Genomic DNA, 21,117 nt, shown 5'->3' with positions numbered 1-21,117 from the left:
TGGATTCCTGAAAGTATACAACATTATTGTGCCTTAGGATTATTTGTCACATTTTCCAGCACTACATGCTACATCTGGTAGTAGCTTCAAACACACTTTTGTGTGAAATCTGTCCAAAGGTTTGTAATTTTGAGCAGATTTCCTCTTGTCTGACAAATATTCAGGGACTCCTGGGAATTCATCAATTTAATCCTTTGAAACAAATAGAGTTTAACAATAAAGCAGCTTTATTATTTAATCTCAGTATCAAAATGAGTTTGTCAGTCATGACTTTGAGGACACAGAGTCCACTAACTGCATTTCCTCCCACAGGTTATTAAAAAGATCTTGGCTGTAGAGATGGGCCATGATTGTAAGCGCTTAATCACCACTTTTGGAACGAGAAATAAAACATGGCATGATACACAACGTACACAACGGCACTTTTATATACACTCTAGAGTAGCAGCAGGACTAAATCCATAAGTAGCTTTTAAAGGAATCAATAACATTTAAAATCAATTTCAACATCAACAGGAAGCCAAATTATGGAAGCTCAACACAGTTGTTCTATGAATAGTTAAACATTTCAATATATCTGTAGAATGATTTAATACCTGACATTGATTATAATGTGTATGAAAGACTGACTTAGCTTCCAGGTCTTTAACCTGGATTCTATCTAATGGCCAGCAGGCGGCGACTCTTGTGGCTGAAATGATATCAGATTATTATCAAAGTCGTTGGGTGAATGACCCTCCATGGTCATGTATGATTTCAGTAAACACTTTTTTTTTTTAAGTCTTTAGAAATTGAAATGCCAGTTTGACTTCTTACTGAATATAACATGATGCTCATGTTGTGTTCCCTGTGAGAGTCAAACAGTGTGTACTGTGCATGTGTGCTTGCAATTGTGCATAGTGTTTTTGTTTTTTTTTTGTAATAGCAAAGTGACTTGAGCGAATGCCCTCTCGTTAACGTTGGCGGTCCGTCCAGTTTACATGGTCTTCTGCCAATCCTGCATGAGCATGTACTGCTCTTCGATTTCTCTTTTAGCTCCACCCCCTGCTTCTTATGACTGATTTTGATTTGCAGGCTTTACAAATCCATGATTGTAATGGTGGGCAACTATGGAGCTGTTTACAAATTTACATTTAATTTAAAATTTGTGGGCCTGTCAAGCAGAATCCAGTGCTGTGATCCTTCACCAGTTGAAAAAAAATACAATCCATTACATAACAACCTGAAAAGATCTGAAACATTAAAGTCATCTATCAAAGCTAAATGCCAAATTATTTTCAGCTTCAAGTCTCCGGATTTGTTACTTTTTCTTTTTCATATCACTTCAAATCTCACATCTTTGAGTTTTTGTGTTGGAAATTCACCTTTCACTGGCATTTAATAAACTCAACAATAATTCAATAAAGAAGGAAATACCTCCAGGCTAAAAACAGAACAAAATCCATTATTAGTTGCAGCTACAATCAGCAGCAATTTTTTGTGTTTGTTTTCATCCACTCTGAAACCCTCCAAATACTTTGAGTTTGCTGTACATACAGCAGTGCTTTCGATTTATGAATGACTTTCAGCAGCCAAAGAAACGACACTGCTTTGGTGTTTGTTGTGATCAAGCTTTGCTTTTATAAGTGCATTCTCCACTGGGCACATGCTCACACAGCCTTTCAAGGTACTTGGCAGGAAGGACGTTTCATGAATCCTGCAGAATTTCAGTTCAGTGGCTGAAAAGAGCTCTTTGACATTTTTGTTTCTACATGAGTTGAGCTTCAACAGTTTGTCTGTTTGATTTTTCTGACCAAAGTCTGGTAATTTCACAAAAATCTGCTGCTGGTACAAAAGCACATTTGTCATCACAGGTCATCATCATTACCTGCCAACTGAACTATGAGCACAGTTTTTTTTCTTCACTATGACATTTGTAAGACTCAAAAGAAAACAGTCTTTTCACGGTCACTGGAGCCAGAGAAGAAACACCTCCAGTACTGTACGAAATCCTCCACATCCTCCAGTGTGTCGAGTCGGAGAGTTGATTTCCTCTCCCAGCCTAATGACCCAAGTGGATGCATCTGACTTTTTTTTTGCTACATCAGCACTTTCTCAAGAGTTCCCAGAAGGCAAATGAGATGTAACCTTTACAGATAAATTAATAATGAGCAAAGAGTTGCAGCAGCAAAGGGAAGCTACTGTTAAAGCCCTTTAAACAAGCACTTATGACTCAAAGCTTCCATTTTCCACTGAAGAACCACTTCAACCTTTCTATGATTGATAACTTACTTCAACATATTGCTGGGAATTACTTCAATTTGTTGAAGGACAATTTAACATTGCAGTGATGGAAAGAGAAAATTACTGATACAAATTTAAACTACCCAAAACCTTTGATAGCACCGCCAAGAGTGCGTTATCATTAAGGCTTAACAAATACACCACTTATCTTCTAACTGCACCAGCAGTTAGAGTCCAAATGATGGACCGTCTTTAGTTTTCTTCATTTTCAATTCAGATTCACAACAAGTAAAAATCCTGACTGTCTTTAAACTACCTGAGTGATGTTTTTACGTCATTCTCCTAAAGGATCCTGGCAGTGCATATCTTCTAATTTACTATTTTAATTGTTAGTCAGACTCGACACCCCATCTGTCCACTGTGTTAGTGTCTGTTTTATTTACAGAGTTCGCAGTTTTATGGGCACAGTCAGCAACTCTTCTTCCAATAAACTGGACAGTATGTTGAGAAACGGCATCTACTCGCCTAATAGAACCACAGTCTACTGATGCATCCACTCATATAATATTTTATAAGACATTTATATACTAATGTAACTTTTTTTAACGTAACTTTATTATGCAGAAACAGCTCCACTTTCCCACCCTCGGAGCCAAGTTTTTGGCAATAAAGAGGCATAAATTAAAAAGTGATAATATGCAGCAATTGTACATTACATGGATTGAATTCTCCAGTCAGGTCCTATATGTGTACATGAATCAAATAAGTGTTTTTAATTTGTTTTGTCATCTTTTAAATAATTAATGGGGGGCAGTTGGTATATAACGCACTTCAGAGTTTTGTATGTTTATGATGTCATGTATGGCTGTGCTTTTTAGCCTTGTTAGCAAGCTAACTGCTGTTTTTGGAGACATGTTTCTAATGTTGCCTCTGTACATGAGCACAGTGGATTTAAAATCAAAAAATTAAGTTGTGTTTGAAGATCAGATTTTGAGTTTTAATTTACAAGCTTTAACAGAAGTGCAGAATGTAAATTCTGCACTTGAGGAATAACATACGTTTTTATACACAGCACCCCGTTTTCAAAGGCTCATGAGTACTTCGACAATTGATTTTATATGAAAGTTTTATGTCAAGGGGAGGCCTGTTCCCTCGTTATTCCATAAAAAAAAACATTCAAAGAAAACTGGAATTGATTCCAAGTGTTGTACAAGTGAACCTGTATTTGGTAGTTGTGTTCAAAAGAGAGGCTGATGCAAGGGAAGGAGGCAAGTATTAGTCTGAAAAACCATTTAAAAACAAACAAAGACATAAAGCCATTTGAAAAATGAAAAAATTGGAAAAAAGGCCAAATCAACAATCTGGTATATTCCTGAAAAGGCCAGCTCAGCAGCTCAGCAGCACCAAACACCTTCAAAGACCACAGAAGATGAAAATAACTCAAGAACGCTCAAAGAGGTAGCTGCATCATTGTCAAGGTCCACAAGAGACGCTTTCGTGAATGGAGACAACAGAGTGCAAACTTCTGGTTGCACTAAAGAACTATCAGAAAATACACTTTTATTAAACTTCCTGAATTAAATTTGAAGAGCTGCACTTTAATTGCATCTTGATTGGTTAACTTAAATCCCACTGCGGTCATGCCACAAAAATTGTGTCACTGCACAAGAACTAATGGACCTACCTATAAACCCCACCACCTGACAATGTAGACAATACTGCTACAACAATGCTTCAGTTTGAATAATTATTTCTGTGTAGCATGGAAATGTTTCACACACAGGGTAAGAAAACACAGGGTAAACACACTAACACCACAAACTTCTGGCATGTCAGAAGTCATGATTATGTGATCACTGCTGTGTCCAAAAATATTGTTTGTGTTGCCTTTCTGCTACTCTCACCGTCACTCCGAGTGCCTGACTCACAACAACAACACAATATCATTTGCTTAAACGCACTACTATTTCTCACTTGTTTTCTTGTGCGATACTGCAGAGTAATCAAAGAGTAATTATTGCAGCTCTTTACAATCTCTGAAGCATACAATTGTTGTCTGCAGTTTTAAATTGACTAAGAGGCACTTACTCAGACACTTCTTTTAAGCCACTTTTTGGCAGAATCTTTTTTTACTTGTCAAAGTGAAAATACACTAAAACTTTTTTCTGAGACTGTTGAGAAGCACTCAAATGATTTAAATCTACATCCTTAAAGACTCTGCAAACTAAATCACTAAGTGAATGCACAACAGACAAGAGCATGCCACCCCATTCGCTCCAGTAGATTTAGCAGGTTTTCTCTCAAATAAATTCCAAAAGTCACTTAGGTAACGTTTCTCTACCTACAGGAAGTGAAAAATTCAAATACAACAACACAAATCTGTTTAACAAGCAGCGAGGTTTCTAGAGAGATAGATGGATTCACTAACATTCAGTCTTTTATCCTCAGTGTCCCTTTAAAGCAATCAGAGAGCAGCAGAATGGGTTAGCGCGTTAGCTTGTGCATTCATGCTTTACATGCGGATCCACTGTATGTAAGTATGGCTCTCTGAGGGCTAACATCTGTTACAATATGTACCCGTGTTTCACTGCACTTACTCACCTTCCCATGAATCTTTGCACCCAGGGGGAGTCTTCGTGTTGCTATAGAGACCAGAATACAAAACATTGCTGAGGAGAAGGCAACGGCAGCAAACACGAGACCCCAGGAGAGGCTGCAGAAGTAACAGGAGCTCTCAGCAGATGTGCACACCAAGACGTGCACTGAGGCAAGAAGTAGGCACAAGAGGTAAAAAGGCAGGGAGAGCAGGGCCGAGAGGATGGGGAGGTCCACTGCTGCGGCACTGCTGAGGGCTTCAGGCATAGCCAGCAGTAAGACCAACAGGAGCTTAAAGGCCAGGAGAGACAGAGAGGAGAGAAAAAGTCTTTTACAAATCTGATGCAATCATTGTAATCTTCAGTTTTATAACCTCCCCAATTTATGTGAACAGTGAAGAGCAATTTAATAACAAACATAATGCATGTATGTACACGTTTAACTGATTTTCTAATTGAAAGAGACTTATGATGCTTTTCTTTTATTTATTTATTATTTATGCAGTCATGCTAAAAAGGTTTTACAGATCAGGACAGATTAAAAATCATCTGGTCCTCAGTAGGTCTGAAAATTAGGTAAATACAACCTCGGATGAAACACAGCAAATGATAAATTAAACTGTTTCATTACATCCATCCATCTGCTTATCTAATTCAGGGTCGCAGGGGGGTAGCCTATCCCAGCTGTCATGGGGTGAGAGGCTCGGTACACCCTGGACAGGGGTCATTATATATTTAAGCAAAAGTGAGCCCAAATTTACAAGCAGTATGTGAAAAACTAAGTGCATCCTTACTGCTTCCTTAAAAGAGTAAATAGCAGCCGTGTACTGATAATCAAAAATATTATTTCAGTAAATGGGGGCACCTCTCTATAAAGTTTGATGGTCTGGAGCTTTTAGATGTGTGTTAACACAATGCCAAACAGCAAAGCCAAAGCAGTGGTCTCAGAGACCCAACTGTTGCTCTCCATCCATCTGCAAAGGGTTATAAGGCCATTTCCAAACATCATTCTACAGTGAGAAAGATTATTCCCACGTGGAGATCAGACTGTGCAATGTTCAGAGAAACTGCAAAAAGCCCAAGAGCTCAAACTGTTAAATGTTGAAGTTCATAATAGTACAATAAGAAAAAGATTGAATAAGTAGGTCTTGTTTAGAAAGGTTGCCAGGAGAAAGTCTCTTCTCTCTAAAATAAAGAATTCAGTGTGTGTGAGCTAAAAGCTCAGCTATAAACGCTCATTTCAGACAGTTTCATGGCTATCACTGACATCAGTAGAAGGGGATATCCCTAATATCCCTAAGAAGAAAGCCGGCTTAAAGGGTCAGTGGCCTTAATGGAAGAGGACCTAAAAGAACCAAAACAGACAGTGGATGAACTAATGGGTTGTAGCAAGGCCCAGTACAAGATAAACACGATAGATCCCCCTCTAAAGTAAATCTATCTTAGGACGGATTCATTGTCATAAATATTTCCACTATCAAAAAGAAAGCATGACACCTGGTGAGGGTTTAGTTTTTACTTTTTGTTGCCGTGCACCTCACTCCCACACTCTAAAACTGATAAGCAGCACACCAAACTATTACGAGTGCAGATAAAAAAAATATGATGATCCGGTCCTTACCTGAAAGACAAACACCATGCCTGCAATCATGGAGTACATGTCATACTTGCCCAGCTGTTTGCTCAGAGCAGCGCTCATGGCAGCTAGGGCCTCCAGATACTGCCTCAGGACCTTTTTGCCCACATTGGTCAGCACCTCGGAGGTGTTTCCTTCCAGGTAAAGCTTCATCCAGTTCCCGTGAGCCTTTTCTGCCACACGAAACTGCTCAAACCCCACCTCTGGAGTGGAGAGAAGTGGAAGGGAGCATGTTTTAAAGCACTATTATTTGCAATTCTCCAGCTACTGCAATCTGAATTTCAGGAGGGAGGGACTGAGTGAGGAGGACATTTACAGCACCTGATGTTTTAACAGTTTATGAGGAATTTCATTAGGTTTACAGTTTGATTCTCACATAATTTCTTGGTTTGCTGCCATGTGATTAATCAGGACAAACCTTCTAAAATACAAAAACTAAGTTTTAGCTTTTATATAGAGGAGAAAAACTTTGCTGCCTGGATCTCTGTGACCTAAATGAAATATTCCTAATGTTATAGGATAAACCATTCGCTAACTGTGGGTATTATTTCCTCATAATAATGACCAATTTTTCCCCATATGCTGACATATTAATTAATTACAATGTTAAGCTACAGGTGGCTGATACTGGTACAGCTTGCGGAGTATTTTTACTACGAGCTCATTAAAAACCCAAACTGATCCATGACAAATGTGAAGAAAAGGTTTCATATTGCTGCCTACCCTGTTGTAATTTAGCCAAAAGAAAATGCAGACATATTCCAACTGCTTGTTTTCTTAGCAATGAGACTATTTATGAGTTCATCAATCATTGATGTTGAATTCTGTTTTTCAGAAATAGGAACCTATTAAATTTCATCATTTTCTTTTTCCCGCGTTCTTGTGTCAATAACGTTCGCTAAATTGAAAACAATACGCCTGTGGTAAAACCATTTAGTTTGGAGCAAAGCAATGTACAATTTATCAAGATGCTAACTATGACAAGCTGTGACTCATTCACATATTTACAGATGAAATTATGCTCCCTTTCATTTTACTTCAGCCTGTTCAAGGACGAAGCAACGTGTAGGCTTTGAGTTGTGGTATACTTCAGTGAAACACACACACACACTACTAAAAACAATCACCTATCTCAGCAGCATAGGCAGAGATGATAAATAGTCACTGTGGCTTTGCCAGACAGAAGGGTTGGTTGAAATATCAGAACTTTAAGCCACAGGCATGAATCATGCAATATCAATGGCCCTGGTCATGTTTCATCTGTCTAAAAGTACAGGGATTGGTTAATGGCTCTGCAAGACGCCTGAGGTTACACGCACGCACACACGCACGCACGCACACACAAACAAACAAACGAAAACACAATATGAAGATTGAAGCAAAGCAGACAGAGAGAGAGTGAGGCAGAGAGAGTTTCTAAAGTTTGTATCGCCACAGCTGAACTTTATAAAGTTGCAGGTTAAGTCTACTGTAAGTCTAATAAATGTGACTGCAAAAACAGAGACCCCCCCCCAAAAAAAAATATCATAAAATATTTAACTTAGTGCACCAGACTGAAGCTGAGAGTGGCCGAGCATTATAAATCCTTGCTAAGTTTTTTCTCCAATGAGCTACTTTTTTGTCTTCCTGATGAAACCTCATTGAATACTGAAATCAGAAACGGACAGAAGGCTGATTTCTCCTAAGAAACTCCTCACACGCCCAGTAAAGATTCGACCCTAACAAATGTCCAACAGGCATGCTACTTAAAATAACATCCCCGGCGAATTTCCCAGCAGTGACAACTATTACATCCTTTTGCATAACAGCTTCATGATTACCCAAGTGGACGAATACAAAAAAAGGCAACATATCCAAATGTAGGTCTGCTGAGATAATTTCCATTTCATCCCATCTCTATGGAAACCAGGGACCAAAATAAAGTGGAAAAACTGCTGCCAGTGCTGAGTGTTTTTTTATGTTACAGGAAATAGTAGTCGTTTTGAAAATGCTGCATTTACTTCATGTAGAAGTTTGCTTCGGTTCACCACATCTGTTTTTTACATGGACACATTTGTGTACAAAGTGCACAAGGGCTATCATAACATAAATAGGTTTAAATCTTTACACAGGCCTAGAGATCGGTTGGCAACCCAAGGAAACCTCTGATAATTAGTAGAATCCCCCGCAAGTAGGGAGATCCTGTCTGTAGCATATTGCTGTCATCACCCATAGTTTACATGGAGGATGGCAACTTGTCAGCATTTAGTCTCCGGCCTGTAGCTGCGCATTTTAAAATCTGCTGAATGAAACGGTAAGGCACAACTTTTACGCTGAAGCCAAAAGGTCTCTGTTTCCAGTTTGCATCACACATTTTCACAGTTTCACTATCACTTAGTAAGTAGTTGGCGAGTGTTTGCAGACCCACAGTGAGACTAAAGCAACCTGCTGGCAACAAAAGGCAATTGCAAGAAAGGGGGTCGGGTCGTGGGGGCAGCAGCCTAAGCAGAGAAGCCCAGACATCCCTTTCCCCAACCACCTCCTTCAGCTTGTCCGGGGGAACACCAAGGCGTTCCCAGGCCAGCCGAGAGATATAATCTCTCCAGCGTGTCCTGGGTCTGCCCTGGGGCCTCCTCCCGGTGGGACACGCCCGGAACACCTCACCCCGGAGGAGTCCAGGAGGCATCCTTGTCAGATGCCCAAAGAAGTTCAGTCATCCGGGAGGGGCTCAGAGTAGAGCCGCTGCTCCTCTACATCGAAAGGAGTCAGTTGAGGTGGTTCTCTAAGGGAGAGGCCAGCCACCCTTCGGAGGAAGCTCATATACTTGTTTCTACACTGTAGCAACTGCCAGCAACCACTCACCAACTAGTTGTGGAATAACATAGTCTTCTCTTGCGACCAGTGTTTACCAGGGAGTTACTGACATGTCTCTAGGCCTTAGTTCTTCTAGGCCTTAGCAATCAGTTCCACAGTGTCTACCAGCAAACTCAATGACTGGGGGTTAGCAGATGTCTGCCGACCAGTCTCTAGGCTTGTGTGATTGGGGCCTTAAAGGCCTGGAGCTGAGTCACACTCAGTCCACTGAGATGAGGACACAGCCTCCAGTACATGGGTTGACCAGTAGGGCAACCCAAATATTTTGTGCAAAGCTGTGATCTGATAACGGTCCTTAAATTTAAGAGATCACAAATCTAGTAACCTGTTTTTCAGATTTGACATTTCAGAGTTATTTCAATGATGTGATAGAAGAAAAGAAAGATGATAATTAAAACCACTGCAGAATCTCTCTGGTGACACTGGGTGGAAAAAACTAATGCAAGGCCATAAGACGACAATTATTGCATGATCACATGATGAATAGCCTGTGGCCATGAGTTAGTAATGCATAGAAATTGCATAATTAATTCTTAGTCTGTTCACAGAATATAGAATACAAGGGTAAGCGCAACAGGGGTTTTTAATCACTCAAAGACAGCAACAATTTAATTTAACTGTATTTTATTTTAATTTTTGAAATTTGAAAGAGTATGCTGGAGAACTTAAGACTTCATCTTATCACAGCCTATAGTGATAACTATAGCCGGTAATTACAGGTTCCAGAGGGTGCTCTTCAAGCAGTTTAGTGGAGAGAAAAGTCATCTAATGCAAAGAAACGCAAAGGATCCAAAGTGCATTAGTAATCGCTGTTAAAACAAAAAAAATGTCTTTGGAAACAAAGCATCAATCATTTAAATTTAGAAATCAAAGCACTTACTATAATCAATTCACATCATCAGGAGTTGCTGCACAGGAGTACCCTATCGACTAGGGCTGTGCAATATGACCAAAATCTCATATCTCGATATAAGACACCTATCGTCCGATAACGATATAAATCACAAAAATGTAACATTTTCTGTAAATTCTGTGAATCTCGGGCAGCTCGACTTGCGTGAAGTGTTTCCTGCTGGGTGTCGTGTACCTGGAGTCGAGTGTTTTAACCGATGCATGACATAAGTTATAACGGCTGAAGTTTTCTTTGTGAGTATTTATTACACGGCGTGCTGCAGGGAAAAGCCTGTTTTAATGTTTGAGACTGAGGTTTATTTTTTAGCACATGACGCCTAAAAACAGGCGCTTGTCCGTCCGTAGTGTGGTTATATTAAATATAAGAGAAAGAGAGAACTTTAAGAAATTAATATATCCACTACAGTGACCATCAAAACGATGAAAAAATATTGCCGTAAACAGTTTATTTTGCAACACCACGAAACAAACAATAGCGTAAAATGTTTTTATATTGTCATCCGATATATATCGTTATATCGAACAGCCCTACCCTGGACAGCAACTTCCTATGGACATGCTTTTATTCTAAAGTGGAAGAGTAACCTATTTGGTGTTTTCTCGCAAGCTCTAGTGATGTTCTGAACTGCTAGACACCCAGAAGCCCGCACCACGAAGCAGGATTTGGGGTCATGCAGGTAACTTCTGGGATAATGCTGCTTTATACACAAAAGCAGGTTATTCTTTACTAGTGTACATCGCTCAGTAATTTATGCTGGAAACCTACTTGTTTTCCTACTCAAGCAGATTACGCTACCTTTGTGTGCAGAGTGCAAGAGTCTAAAGTTTTTTAATAGCATCTGAAGTCTTAGTCTGTCTCTAATGATGATCAGTAGGATATATGGATTCTTACGTGCATTTACAACCCTGTCCTAATTTTTTTTTAGCAAAACATTGATTTACAATTTTAAGAACCTATTTGTACATGGTCTAAATTTACACTTACACAGCTGCAGAGCCTGTGTTGTTCTCAGTCTATATTATGTGTGCTTTAATATGATAGTTTCTTACTTTATAAAATCAGTTGCTCTGCTATAGATCCTGCTAACTGAAGCCCTTGCATGGGAACGTGCTTTTAGCTAGATTGATAAACCTTGGGTTAACTTTTGGACTACATCATGACCATGAGTTATTAATTTTGTGGCATTAATATTCTTTTACACCTACTGTGTGGGGTGTAAAGTAATCTTCATCTAGGATTCAGTTGAGTTGCTATGCAAAATTATATCACAACACATCAATCAGTTGTGCATATATGTTATTGAAAGTGATGGAGTTATTAAATAGTAGTGTTGTCCTTAAACAGTCAGGTCCATACAGTAAGTACCGTATCTGTCGGACCATAAGGCGCATTAAGCGGAACAAAACAGTCAGATAAATCAAACTTTACTCAACTCATTCTTCTTACTTCCTCCACTTCTGTACCATTGATTCATTAATGTGGAATTCTCTCGCAGCTGCTCTATTCCCATGCTGTTGCAGTGTATTAATGACTAACCTTGGAATTGTGGATGGATTTTTGTCCCTAACCATCAGGAACCCTCATGGTAATTTTTATCGAGTGGAAAAAAGGTAGCGTTCATCCTCCAGCTTCACTGCGTTTATATTATGCTAGCATAGCTGTGTCGCTAGCGATCACGTAGCACATCATTATATCCCAGCTAGTGCAACTTCAGTAACCCTACAAACATCACTGCTGTTTAGTTTTCTGTCTTCATTTATGTTGGAAGTGATAGCAGAGCTGTACGTTTTCATTTGTTTCAGAAATCTCTCAGTCAGAACATGCTATATCATATTTAGGTGGAAGCTAGCGAGCTAACTTCCTGCTAACTTCTAACTCCATTAAATTTAATAAATTCTGTTTTCATGGATGCCTGGATGTTAAACTTAATTGTTACACCTGGTAAAGCAGCAATGCTGATCATTTTATTAAAGATGAAAGAATTTAGACAGTTTTTAACTCTCAGTGATGCTGCAGTGTTCGTTTGACTTTGGGACATGAAGCAGAGTTTTGGACCCAGATTCCTCTGCAAGGCTCCTGACTACGGTAGCCGTAATGCTTAGCTTTATTAGCTTAGCTTTGTAGCTTAGCAAAGTCGTACTAAAACATTTTTTGACAGAGTTTTGAGCGCCGTGTACCACATAAAATCGGTTTCATACATAAGATGCACTGTCGATTTTTGAGAAAATTAAAGGATTTTAAGTGCGCCTTATAGTGCGGAAAATACGGTAAGTGAACATTCACACATCACAGTGCATTTTAAAATAAGTTAATCCAGTACTTTTGTGAACCATTTTGAATAAAGCAGAAGCATTGTGCTATTGCCCAAATTTTATAAACCTGCTATATTTGTACCATTAGTTACTCAGCTTCATGGAAGTTAATAGTATGATGGACTATTAATTTCCATCCAGTCAACTCCCAAAATGAAAAAAGTAAAGACATCATCTGAAACTCAAATGTGTTATGCTTTTCTCGACTTTTCCCCCCCTTTGCTCACAACATTTTCTCTAGGATAGCATGCTTAGAATACAACTTAGTCAGCAAAAACATTTAGGGAAAACAACTTCTAAATAAGAAAATGCTATGTGTCAAATTATTTATGTAGTTCTATCTCTGCCTCTTTGGGATACTTTAAAAAGATAAGATAAATTACTTCTGACTGACGGTAATTGCTGCTGTTGGTGTATCGAATGCTTCTGAAAGTGAAAGACGGCAAGAGAAAGAGTGGGAGACAGACAAGAAGGGTGGGGAACAGACTCAAAGATGGATAACTCAGACAAACTGCGTGACCCCGAGATGCAAGTAGGGAGCAAAGCCATGTGTGAATATGTGCATGCATTTGCACAGAGATGCAAATGCATGCACAATGCATGTTGAAGATCAGAGCATAGACTTTAAGTCGTGGGAGTTGGAAACGCTCCAACGACAACAAACTGACTAGTATCTAATGTTTGGCAAAAGTTAGTGCTTTTTTTGTCTCAAACTCTTATATCATTGTAAAGCTTTTAGTGCCATACGGTATGTCTGCAAAGTCACACTGGGTTTATCTTTGACAACCAGGAACTTAAAACTCACTGTAATCACAGACATTTAGAGGATTTTCTAACTGTAAGAAGAATATTTTCTTAACATCTGCTAAACACCATTAAGGCCCATTAGTGCCTAGTAAAACCGCCTGTTTGAATTGGTTCAGTTTCATCTGACACATGTTGAAATATATAAATTATCAAGTCTGCATTTTTGCTCAGGATTATAGCCTTAATTAAGTAGAATCTTTTGAGCTTGTTAGATGATGCGATGCTGCCTTCACTTTAATCAAACTGCTTCAGGTTAAACCATCTAAGAAGACGCTTTGATGCCAAAACACAGAGACAGACTCAAAGTAAATCACTTTTGAGCCATCTTAAGTCTGTACCATCTGTCACAACCGTTATACGCACAAAACTGAGCGGACTGCAAATTAAACTGTAATTTAAATGCAATAATGACAGTGTTAGCATCAGTTCACATATGTTAGCTCAACAGCTTATTTTACTACTTGCAATAGAATTAGCAGACTCATGTTGGTGTTTACTCTTCTTTTAGCTCAGTTCTTAATCTGTGATTATGTATAAAGACAGTATAGGTCTCCATTAGTCCGTCACTAGAAACATCCCTTTTCACATTATCCTTACTCACTGTTAACATCGGAATATTTAAACGTGCAGCTTTAAGCAATGAATAGGTTCAATGCAAATAGCAGGCGACATTATAAATGACTTTCACTTTGTGGAATTACGACATTAGCTGGACTTTTTTTTTTTTTTTTAATTTAAAGTATGCCTCCCTTAACTTTAATAGTTTAGGAGAAGGCTGAGGAATAGGGAATGATGGGAATTCATGGATGTTCCAGCTTCAACAGAGTTCTAACTGACATGAGGTGAAGAAAAAGTTCCATATCTCAATTTTGGAATAACTATGCCTTAAATTATTTGGCATACTGACCCTGCTGTGTGCAATGAAAAAAAAAAAAAAAAGTAGCTACTGACACCATCACCAGCCAGGAAACAATACAGCATAATGATGAGAGTACCTGTCAAACAAGGTCTTGGCTTTTAACGAGTCCAGAGGAGGAACACAGTGAATCTGCAACCCACCTTTCTCATAGTCGGATATGCTGTCTTTGAGCAAGCAGCTGAGCTGGTGGCCATTGAGATGCAGGAAGCGCAGCTGGTCTCGCAGTGAGGTTTCCTCCAAGACACTCTGGATCACGCGGCCAACGCTGTTCTGAGATATGGGCAGGCCAAGGCCTAAGGCCAGGGTTGGGGTTAGGTCAACCTGCTCCACCACTCCTGGTTTCTCCATTCCCGCTGAGAAGACAGGGCAAAAGGGCAAAGAGTAAAAAAGACACAGCTGGTGCAATGGCTGATGGTGAAATAATAACTGGCATGTTTTTAGCCCAAACAATTTTGATTTTGTTTTGAAAATATTTGTTACCCACAGTGATTTTTTTGCTCTATCAACCTGAATCTGCAATCTATCTGGCTGTGCTACAGCCGTCCAAGGGAAACAGTAGTTGTGCGATTTCGCGTCCAAATGATTTGAAGATGGGGACCAGTCTGCAACCACTAGCAGTCAGCTGCTTTTTTAAAGGGACTTAGGGCGTAAAGAATGCAATAAAATTGTGGTATAACTGTCTGCTATTAATTTCTGATTGAAAGAGGTCAAGCTGGCAATTACATGCACCAAAATTGTACCAATCAAAACAATAACTTTGGTTACTAGCCGGTGGTAACAGCTATCTGAGGTTTTAGATTTGTGTCTGCAAATACTTGCCAACTAGGAGGATAACACAAACGGAAGAAGGTTTGTCTTCAAAGTAAAAGCCCAAATGTGTCAAAACGGACAACTTTTACTTTGACTGTTTGTGGATCACTATAAACAGAAGCCTAAATCAGAATCCATAAAATGAACAAATTGAAAGAAAAAATATCATTATTATATGATTTGTGGTTGTCATTTCTTGAAGCTTGTCAGACACTTAAGTTGATACTTGGCTTCCTATCCTGAGCTTTCAAGTATACAAACAGAGAGTGGGAATATTTTCCCAGATTGTCATTGGAGTGAAGTTTTCAGGTTACAATGATGAACTAAACTGGTGTGTGATATATTCAAAAATGAACAAAGCAAATCACATGTGTGGGGAAATGGGAGAGCCACATACTGAAGCATGAGACAAACCCCACAGCTATGATCTAATTTTGTAATTGGACACAATGAAATAAGCCTGGGAATTATCCATTTCATATTAAAAGGAGATGGATTTGCAACAAGACACGGGCTTTGCTGTATTAAGCTCATAGCTATTTGGGATAATGCCACAACGCTATCAAGGATATCGGCCTTGTTTAAATCTGCTAGTTAGCGATAAATGTCCCAAAAAAATGTCCAAAAAAATAATAGTCTTCTTCTCAAAGGCGAGTACCTTTCAAACCCGCTGGAAAAAATTAATTCATCTTATCAAATGTTAATCCCACATTAACTGTGTCTTAAAACCACACATTAGAATTTTACAATGTTTCTTTTTGTTCTCTGACAAGCAGTAAGTAAAAGCCTATACAGTTACGTCCAATGAAACCTCTTTAGAACAGTACCTGCTTGGTTTGCACTGTAATTTCTGACTTACACAGAACGTTCCCACAGAATAGATGTGTCATAACGCAGTTAAAGGTTACAGCGGCTGAACACTTATTCATAATTGAGAAAACTGCAGCTGGAGGAAATTCAATGTGCAATCCAATATCTGCCTTGCTAATGTAAAATACAGCCATAACCATTCATACATTTTTGAAATGGTACAGTGAGGGATCATTCAGAACTTCTGGAGGTCACAGTTTGAGCACTAGCACATCAAACCAAAACAAATGTGTGTCGACCATGTTTTTTCATTTATGACCACAAAGGTTGCGTATTTATTTTTTAAAATCCAGCTGAAAGGATGTATATAAAAGATGAAGAACGCCATAACACCATCCTAGCTTTTTGAAACAGGATGTGAGGAGCAAGAGGTGGATTAACTCCGAATAAGAAAATGATAGACACTGCACTTTCACAGGGTCAGACACAAAGTAGGTCTGCAATAAACAATATCCTGCTTTGTGCCCCTTTATGACTCTAAAGCTGCGTCCGTGCTGGAAGCAATTCACAGTGCCGAGGTAAAAAGTCAACACTCAGTGACTAGGAGGTTAAAAAACCCGACACCAAGTGGGTGGATCCCAAGATAAATCTGAGTCTACTTTGAGGGGAGTGATTGAAGCAACTATCAATAAGAGCACAGGGTATTGCTGACTGATATATAACCTGGTAGTAAATATATTAAAGGTTTAGGCAGCCAGAGTCTGTAATGCCGGCTTCACAGCGATGGGCGAAAATCCAATTGCTCCCTGTGTGGCTGCAGCCTAATGGGACCATAATTTACAAGATGAACATCATATTGTATTCATTAAAATTTGAAACTAGTGACTGAGACCTTAACATCATTAGTAAAATAATTATTGAAGTCACAAAACAAGAGAGTCAGTGGTAATTTCCCCATTGGATTCTATTTCATTTGTCCTCTTTTAGAAACCAGTGTTGATTTAAGTCAGCTTCTTGAATTACGGCCATTTGTATACAAAGGATGCCCTTTTCATTTTAAAGTAATTGGAAAAGACATCAAATTAATTGCCAGGAGAGGCCTGTTCACTCGTTATTTCATCCCAGATTAAGCAGAGAAAAGACCTGGAGTTGATTCCAAGTGTTGAACTTGGATTTGGTAGTTGTTGCCTGAGGCTCTCAATAGGAGGCCTACAGAGCGCGAAGGAGGCCAAAGGAAACAAAACTGAAGGCGCAGATCGACAAAAAAGTAAAAGCCTACCAGAGCATCTCAAGGGAGCAAACACACAGCATTTGGTTTATAGGTTCCAGAGACAAAGAGTCATTGATTTCCATTAAAGTATTAAATACAGTCCCTATATTTAAAAGGATGCTAGTTTGTCCAATCAAATTTGAGCATCTGAAAATGGGGACGGTGAATGAAAAGTTTGTAATTGCTACAAATTTCATTTAAAACTGTTGTTAAACTCCTTGAATTAAAGATGGAGGCCAACCATCAATCACAACTTGATTGTTTTTAAAATCCACTATGATGGTCCATGGTGCTGCAACATTACAAAAAAGGTCTCATTGTCCACAAACCTATGGACCAAAATGTACGACAATAATCTGCTGAATTAATACATTATTAATTATGTGTTATTACAACAACAACAAAAAACTCAAAGTGTCTTCCTGATCTATCAAATCTATTAAAAAAACAACAACTTTTTTTTGCACATTTCCTTGGATAAAAGACGGCTCCTTTGCTGAAACTCCTCTCATAATGCATCTGCAATGCAGACTCCAAGTTTCCACAGCACACTTTTTTTTTTAAGTTGTCAGACCAGTTTCCTATAAAGTCACAAATCCACCTAGATTTCATTTGAGCAAACACAAACTTTCTACTGTCAGGAGAATTTAATAAAACATTCTTTCTGTGTCAAAATCCAAGATAAATACAAATTATCAAAATACATTTTCTAAGCAAAAACCGAGGAGGACGATTACAGAGCTAAACAATAACCAGAAGATTTCTGATACCAACAGTGTCTTATTAACGCAGCTTTGCCCCAAGTAACATCAATTAAATGTGCTGTCAATCTGCAGTAAGAGGGTTATTTTCTCAATGATGCATTCAGATTAAAAAGTGAAGCTCAGGTAGTGAGGTGGTGCTGAAGTCTGATCGTCCGCAGCACGTTCTAATGAAAACAACAGACAGATGAGCTCTCTGCTAATGACCTATCATTCTCACAACGTTCAAAATAAAGTTCTTCTAATGAAGGCCACTGATTGCACTAACTGATGCATTAAAATAGAACACACTTGCATCAGTATATTTACATCTAAAGTGGTAATGAGTAACAAGTCTGTGCCTACAGAAAGAAAAAAAAAAATCAAGGTACAGAACTTTAAATAGACGTCAGTGTCCTCAATGTAGTTCAGTGATTCAAATAAATAGATAATAACATAAAAATGTCCCTACATCAAGGAACTATAGGGATGTTTCATGATTGCTAGAAATCCATCCAGAGAAGGACTGCTCAGGTATCAACTAAAGCTAACATTATTGGTTAGTGAGGGGCATCCATGAACTATACGGGTGAAACACACAGACACACGTATCTGCTGATAGGTTCCAGGTAAACGGCTACTTGAATAAAATACTAAAATGTCACTCACCAAAACTGAAATCCAAACTTCTGATGGGTGGCATCACACCACTTCCACACTGGCTTCATTGTTCGGCCCTGAAGGCTTCTGCTTATTTTAACTACCGTTAATCGAATTGTCTCAATAGGACACAAACACTCTACAAACACTGATGGCAAAAGACCTCGTGATATTTTTTGATAAACTTACATATTCAATGTTTCAGACCTGTTTGGATTTTGTTTTATGTTCGTTAGAAAAACTTTAAGGTACAATATTTTCCACTCCGTGTTTGGCATAGAGATCACCGGTTTATGAATGAACTTGAATGAATGAATTCATTCAAAAGAAGAGTTTATTTCATTGAAGAAAACACATAATTTGAAATGTACTTCATCAACTTTCTGTGGTTGTTGCATGTTTAATATTTAAACCAAAAACCTCTGGTGGTTAAGAAAAGAGTCAGTCAAACTGTGAGCCCAGCAGGAGGCATAAAGTACAAACAAAACCACACACGCTGTAGCAACTCCACTTAACTGTTAATGATTAATTAAGGTGAATGGTTCACATGTAAAAAAATAAAATTAAAAAAAGTACGTGCCAAGACAGTTTCAAAAATAGACTTGGCTGAGAAAGAAGCAATTATCACGACCGTACTTTCACACTTAAACACATTCATCGCTGCAAAATAAAGCTCTGCTCATAAGCCTCTGTGTGCAATGACACTGTTCCTCACACTAATGAAACGTTATGTGTGAGATCTCAAGAAAGGCTGTAGCAGCTGGCAGACACATTACAAAAATCACACAAGCTCTTCAAGTTAATGGCAAGTCTGCTGCCACCTGCATCCTTTAAACGTGACCTGTTCTGATCACTTCCAGATCCATATTTTCCATTCTTGGACACGAGCAGATTTGATCACATTTAATCTTTTCGTAACATCCTGCAACTTCCCAAAATTGACATCATTTACTCCGTGCATTACCCTGCTAATGTCAAAACCTCAGATTCCTGGCTGCTGCTACTGTTGAAGTTTTAAACCAGCTCACTCTGGAGAGCCTGTTGTTAATTTCATGAACATTGTTGGGTTGTTCACAGCTCATTTGGATTCTTATTCCAATTCTCTGCAGTCAAAGATATGAAGTACTGAGTAATCAGAATGCATAAATGGTGTGGAATAAGTCATTCTAGCGCCTGTTACCCTCCCTCTAAGCCAACTTTCTTATGATTGGCTGATTTATAAAGAGAAGGCCTGAGCTTCCGTGGCCAGAATATACCCACTACAAGGTGTTTTACAGAACAAAAAAAAAAAACATGTAAACTGAGCATTTAATACAGTCTGAAGTATTTGGCTCACGTGGATTACTTGAACATGTCCTGAGCCACATTTCATACGAACATCCACACACAGTCACAGGTGTTTTAAGTAACTCTGAATGTAGCGTTGTGTTGGTGCCAGACGGGCTGGTTTGAAACTGGTCAGGAACTGCTGATCTGCAGGGTTTTTGCTACACAGCTATCTCTAGGGTTTATAGAGCAGGTACAAAAAATACAAAGAGAAAATGTCCAGTGAGCAGCAGTTCTCTGGGTAAAAATGCTTAGTTGAAGCCAGAGGTCTGAGGTGAATGGCCAGGCTGCTTCAAGCTGATAGGAAGAGAACGGCAACTCAAATACCCACTAGTTACGACCAAGGTATGCAGAAGAGCATCTCTGAACATGTTAAGCCTTGCCTTCCAAATGCAGAAGCAGTAGAAGACCACATCTGTCAGCTAAGAACAGGAAACTGAGGCTACAATTTGCACAGGACATCAAACCTGAGGAGCAGAAGATTGAGATTCTGAACAGGCAGCGTTTCTTCAATCTCTGCTGCGACATTCAGACGCCAGAGCAAACAACATGAAAGCATGGATCCCTCCTGCCTTGTTTCAATGCTGCTGCTGGTGTAATGGCATGGAGGATATTTTCTTGGCACACTTTGGGTCCCTTTGTGCCAATTGAGCATCATTTAAACATCACAGCCTCCCTGACTATTGTTGCTGACCAGATAATGTGCCATGTCTCAAACTTAAATCATCTCAAACTATGAAAGTGCAGCGTCCATCATTTTGACTATGACAATGAGTTCATCCCACAGTCACCACATCTAAAATCCAACAATACACTGCTGGGATGTGGTGGAACAGGAGATTTGGATCATGGATGTGCAGCAGCAGCATGTCAATATGAACCAAAATAAAGCAGTAAAATGACATCCAAACTGGTACTATTAAGATGGAACTAAAAAGCGAGTGCATATGACAGAAAATAAGGAAACATTAAAATTAAGCATTAAACAGTAGAACAGTTACCTTTTCTTTTGAAGGCTGGACTTATGAGAACCAAAGGTGTACTGACTTCCGGCTCCGAAGAGCCTCCGTGGCTGCCGGTCTCCGACATGCCGTGGTCTCCACACAACACCAGCAGGTAAGGCAAGGATCCCTCGACTTCCTGAGAGAAGCAAACCTGAAGGTTAATGGCACTGCGCTGTAGATGGAAGGCAAACTTTAAAGCTCTGAGATGGGATTTATTCAAGCCTGGAGCTAAATGTGTCT

The 21,117-nt window shown here is 39.1% G+C and overlaps 1 protein-coding gene across 1 annotated transcript in view; it reads right to left on the bottom strand.

Annotated features, from left to right (window-relative positions):
- pigg (phosphatidylinositol glycan anchor biosynthesis class G) overlaps window positions 1-21,117 on the bottom strand; it is an 84,461-nt gene that overhangs the window by 44,764 nt on the left and 18,580 nt on the right. The window contains exons 5-8 of the mRNA XM_040015347.1: window positions 20,875-21,013; window positions 14,398-14,610; window positions 6,439-6,656; window positions 4,825-5,109 (exon numbers count right to left, since the gene is read on the bottom strand). Coding sequence (XP_039871281.1) covers window positions 4,825-5,109; window positions 6,439-6,656; window positions 14,398-14,610; window positions 20,875-21,013 — 855 coding nt within the window. The remainder of the gene's footprint in view (window positions 1-4,824; window positions 5,110-6,438; window positions 6,657-14,397; window positions 14,611-20,874; window positions 21,014-21,117) is intronic.

Source organism: Simochromis diagramma, unplaced genomic scaffold (assembly GCF_900408965.1).
Source record: "Simochromis diagramma unplaced genomic scaffold, fSimDia1.1 OVJJ01000685.1, whole genome shotgun sequence".
Classification (NCBI taxonomy): Eukaryota; Metazoa; Chordata; class Actinopteri; order Cichliformes; family Cichlidae; genus Simochromis; species Simochromis diagramma.
The sequence above is the reverse complement of the archived record's forward strand: the minus strand, read 5'-3'. Positions and strand labels throughout refer to the sequence as shown.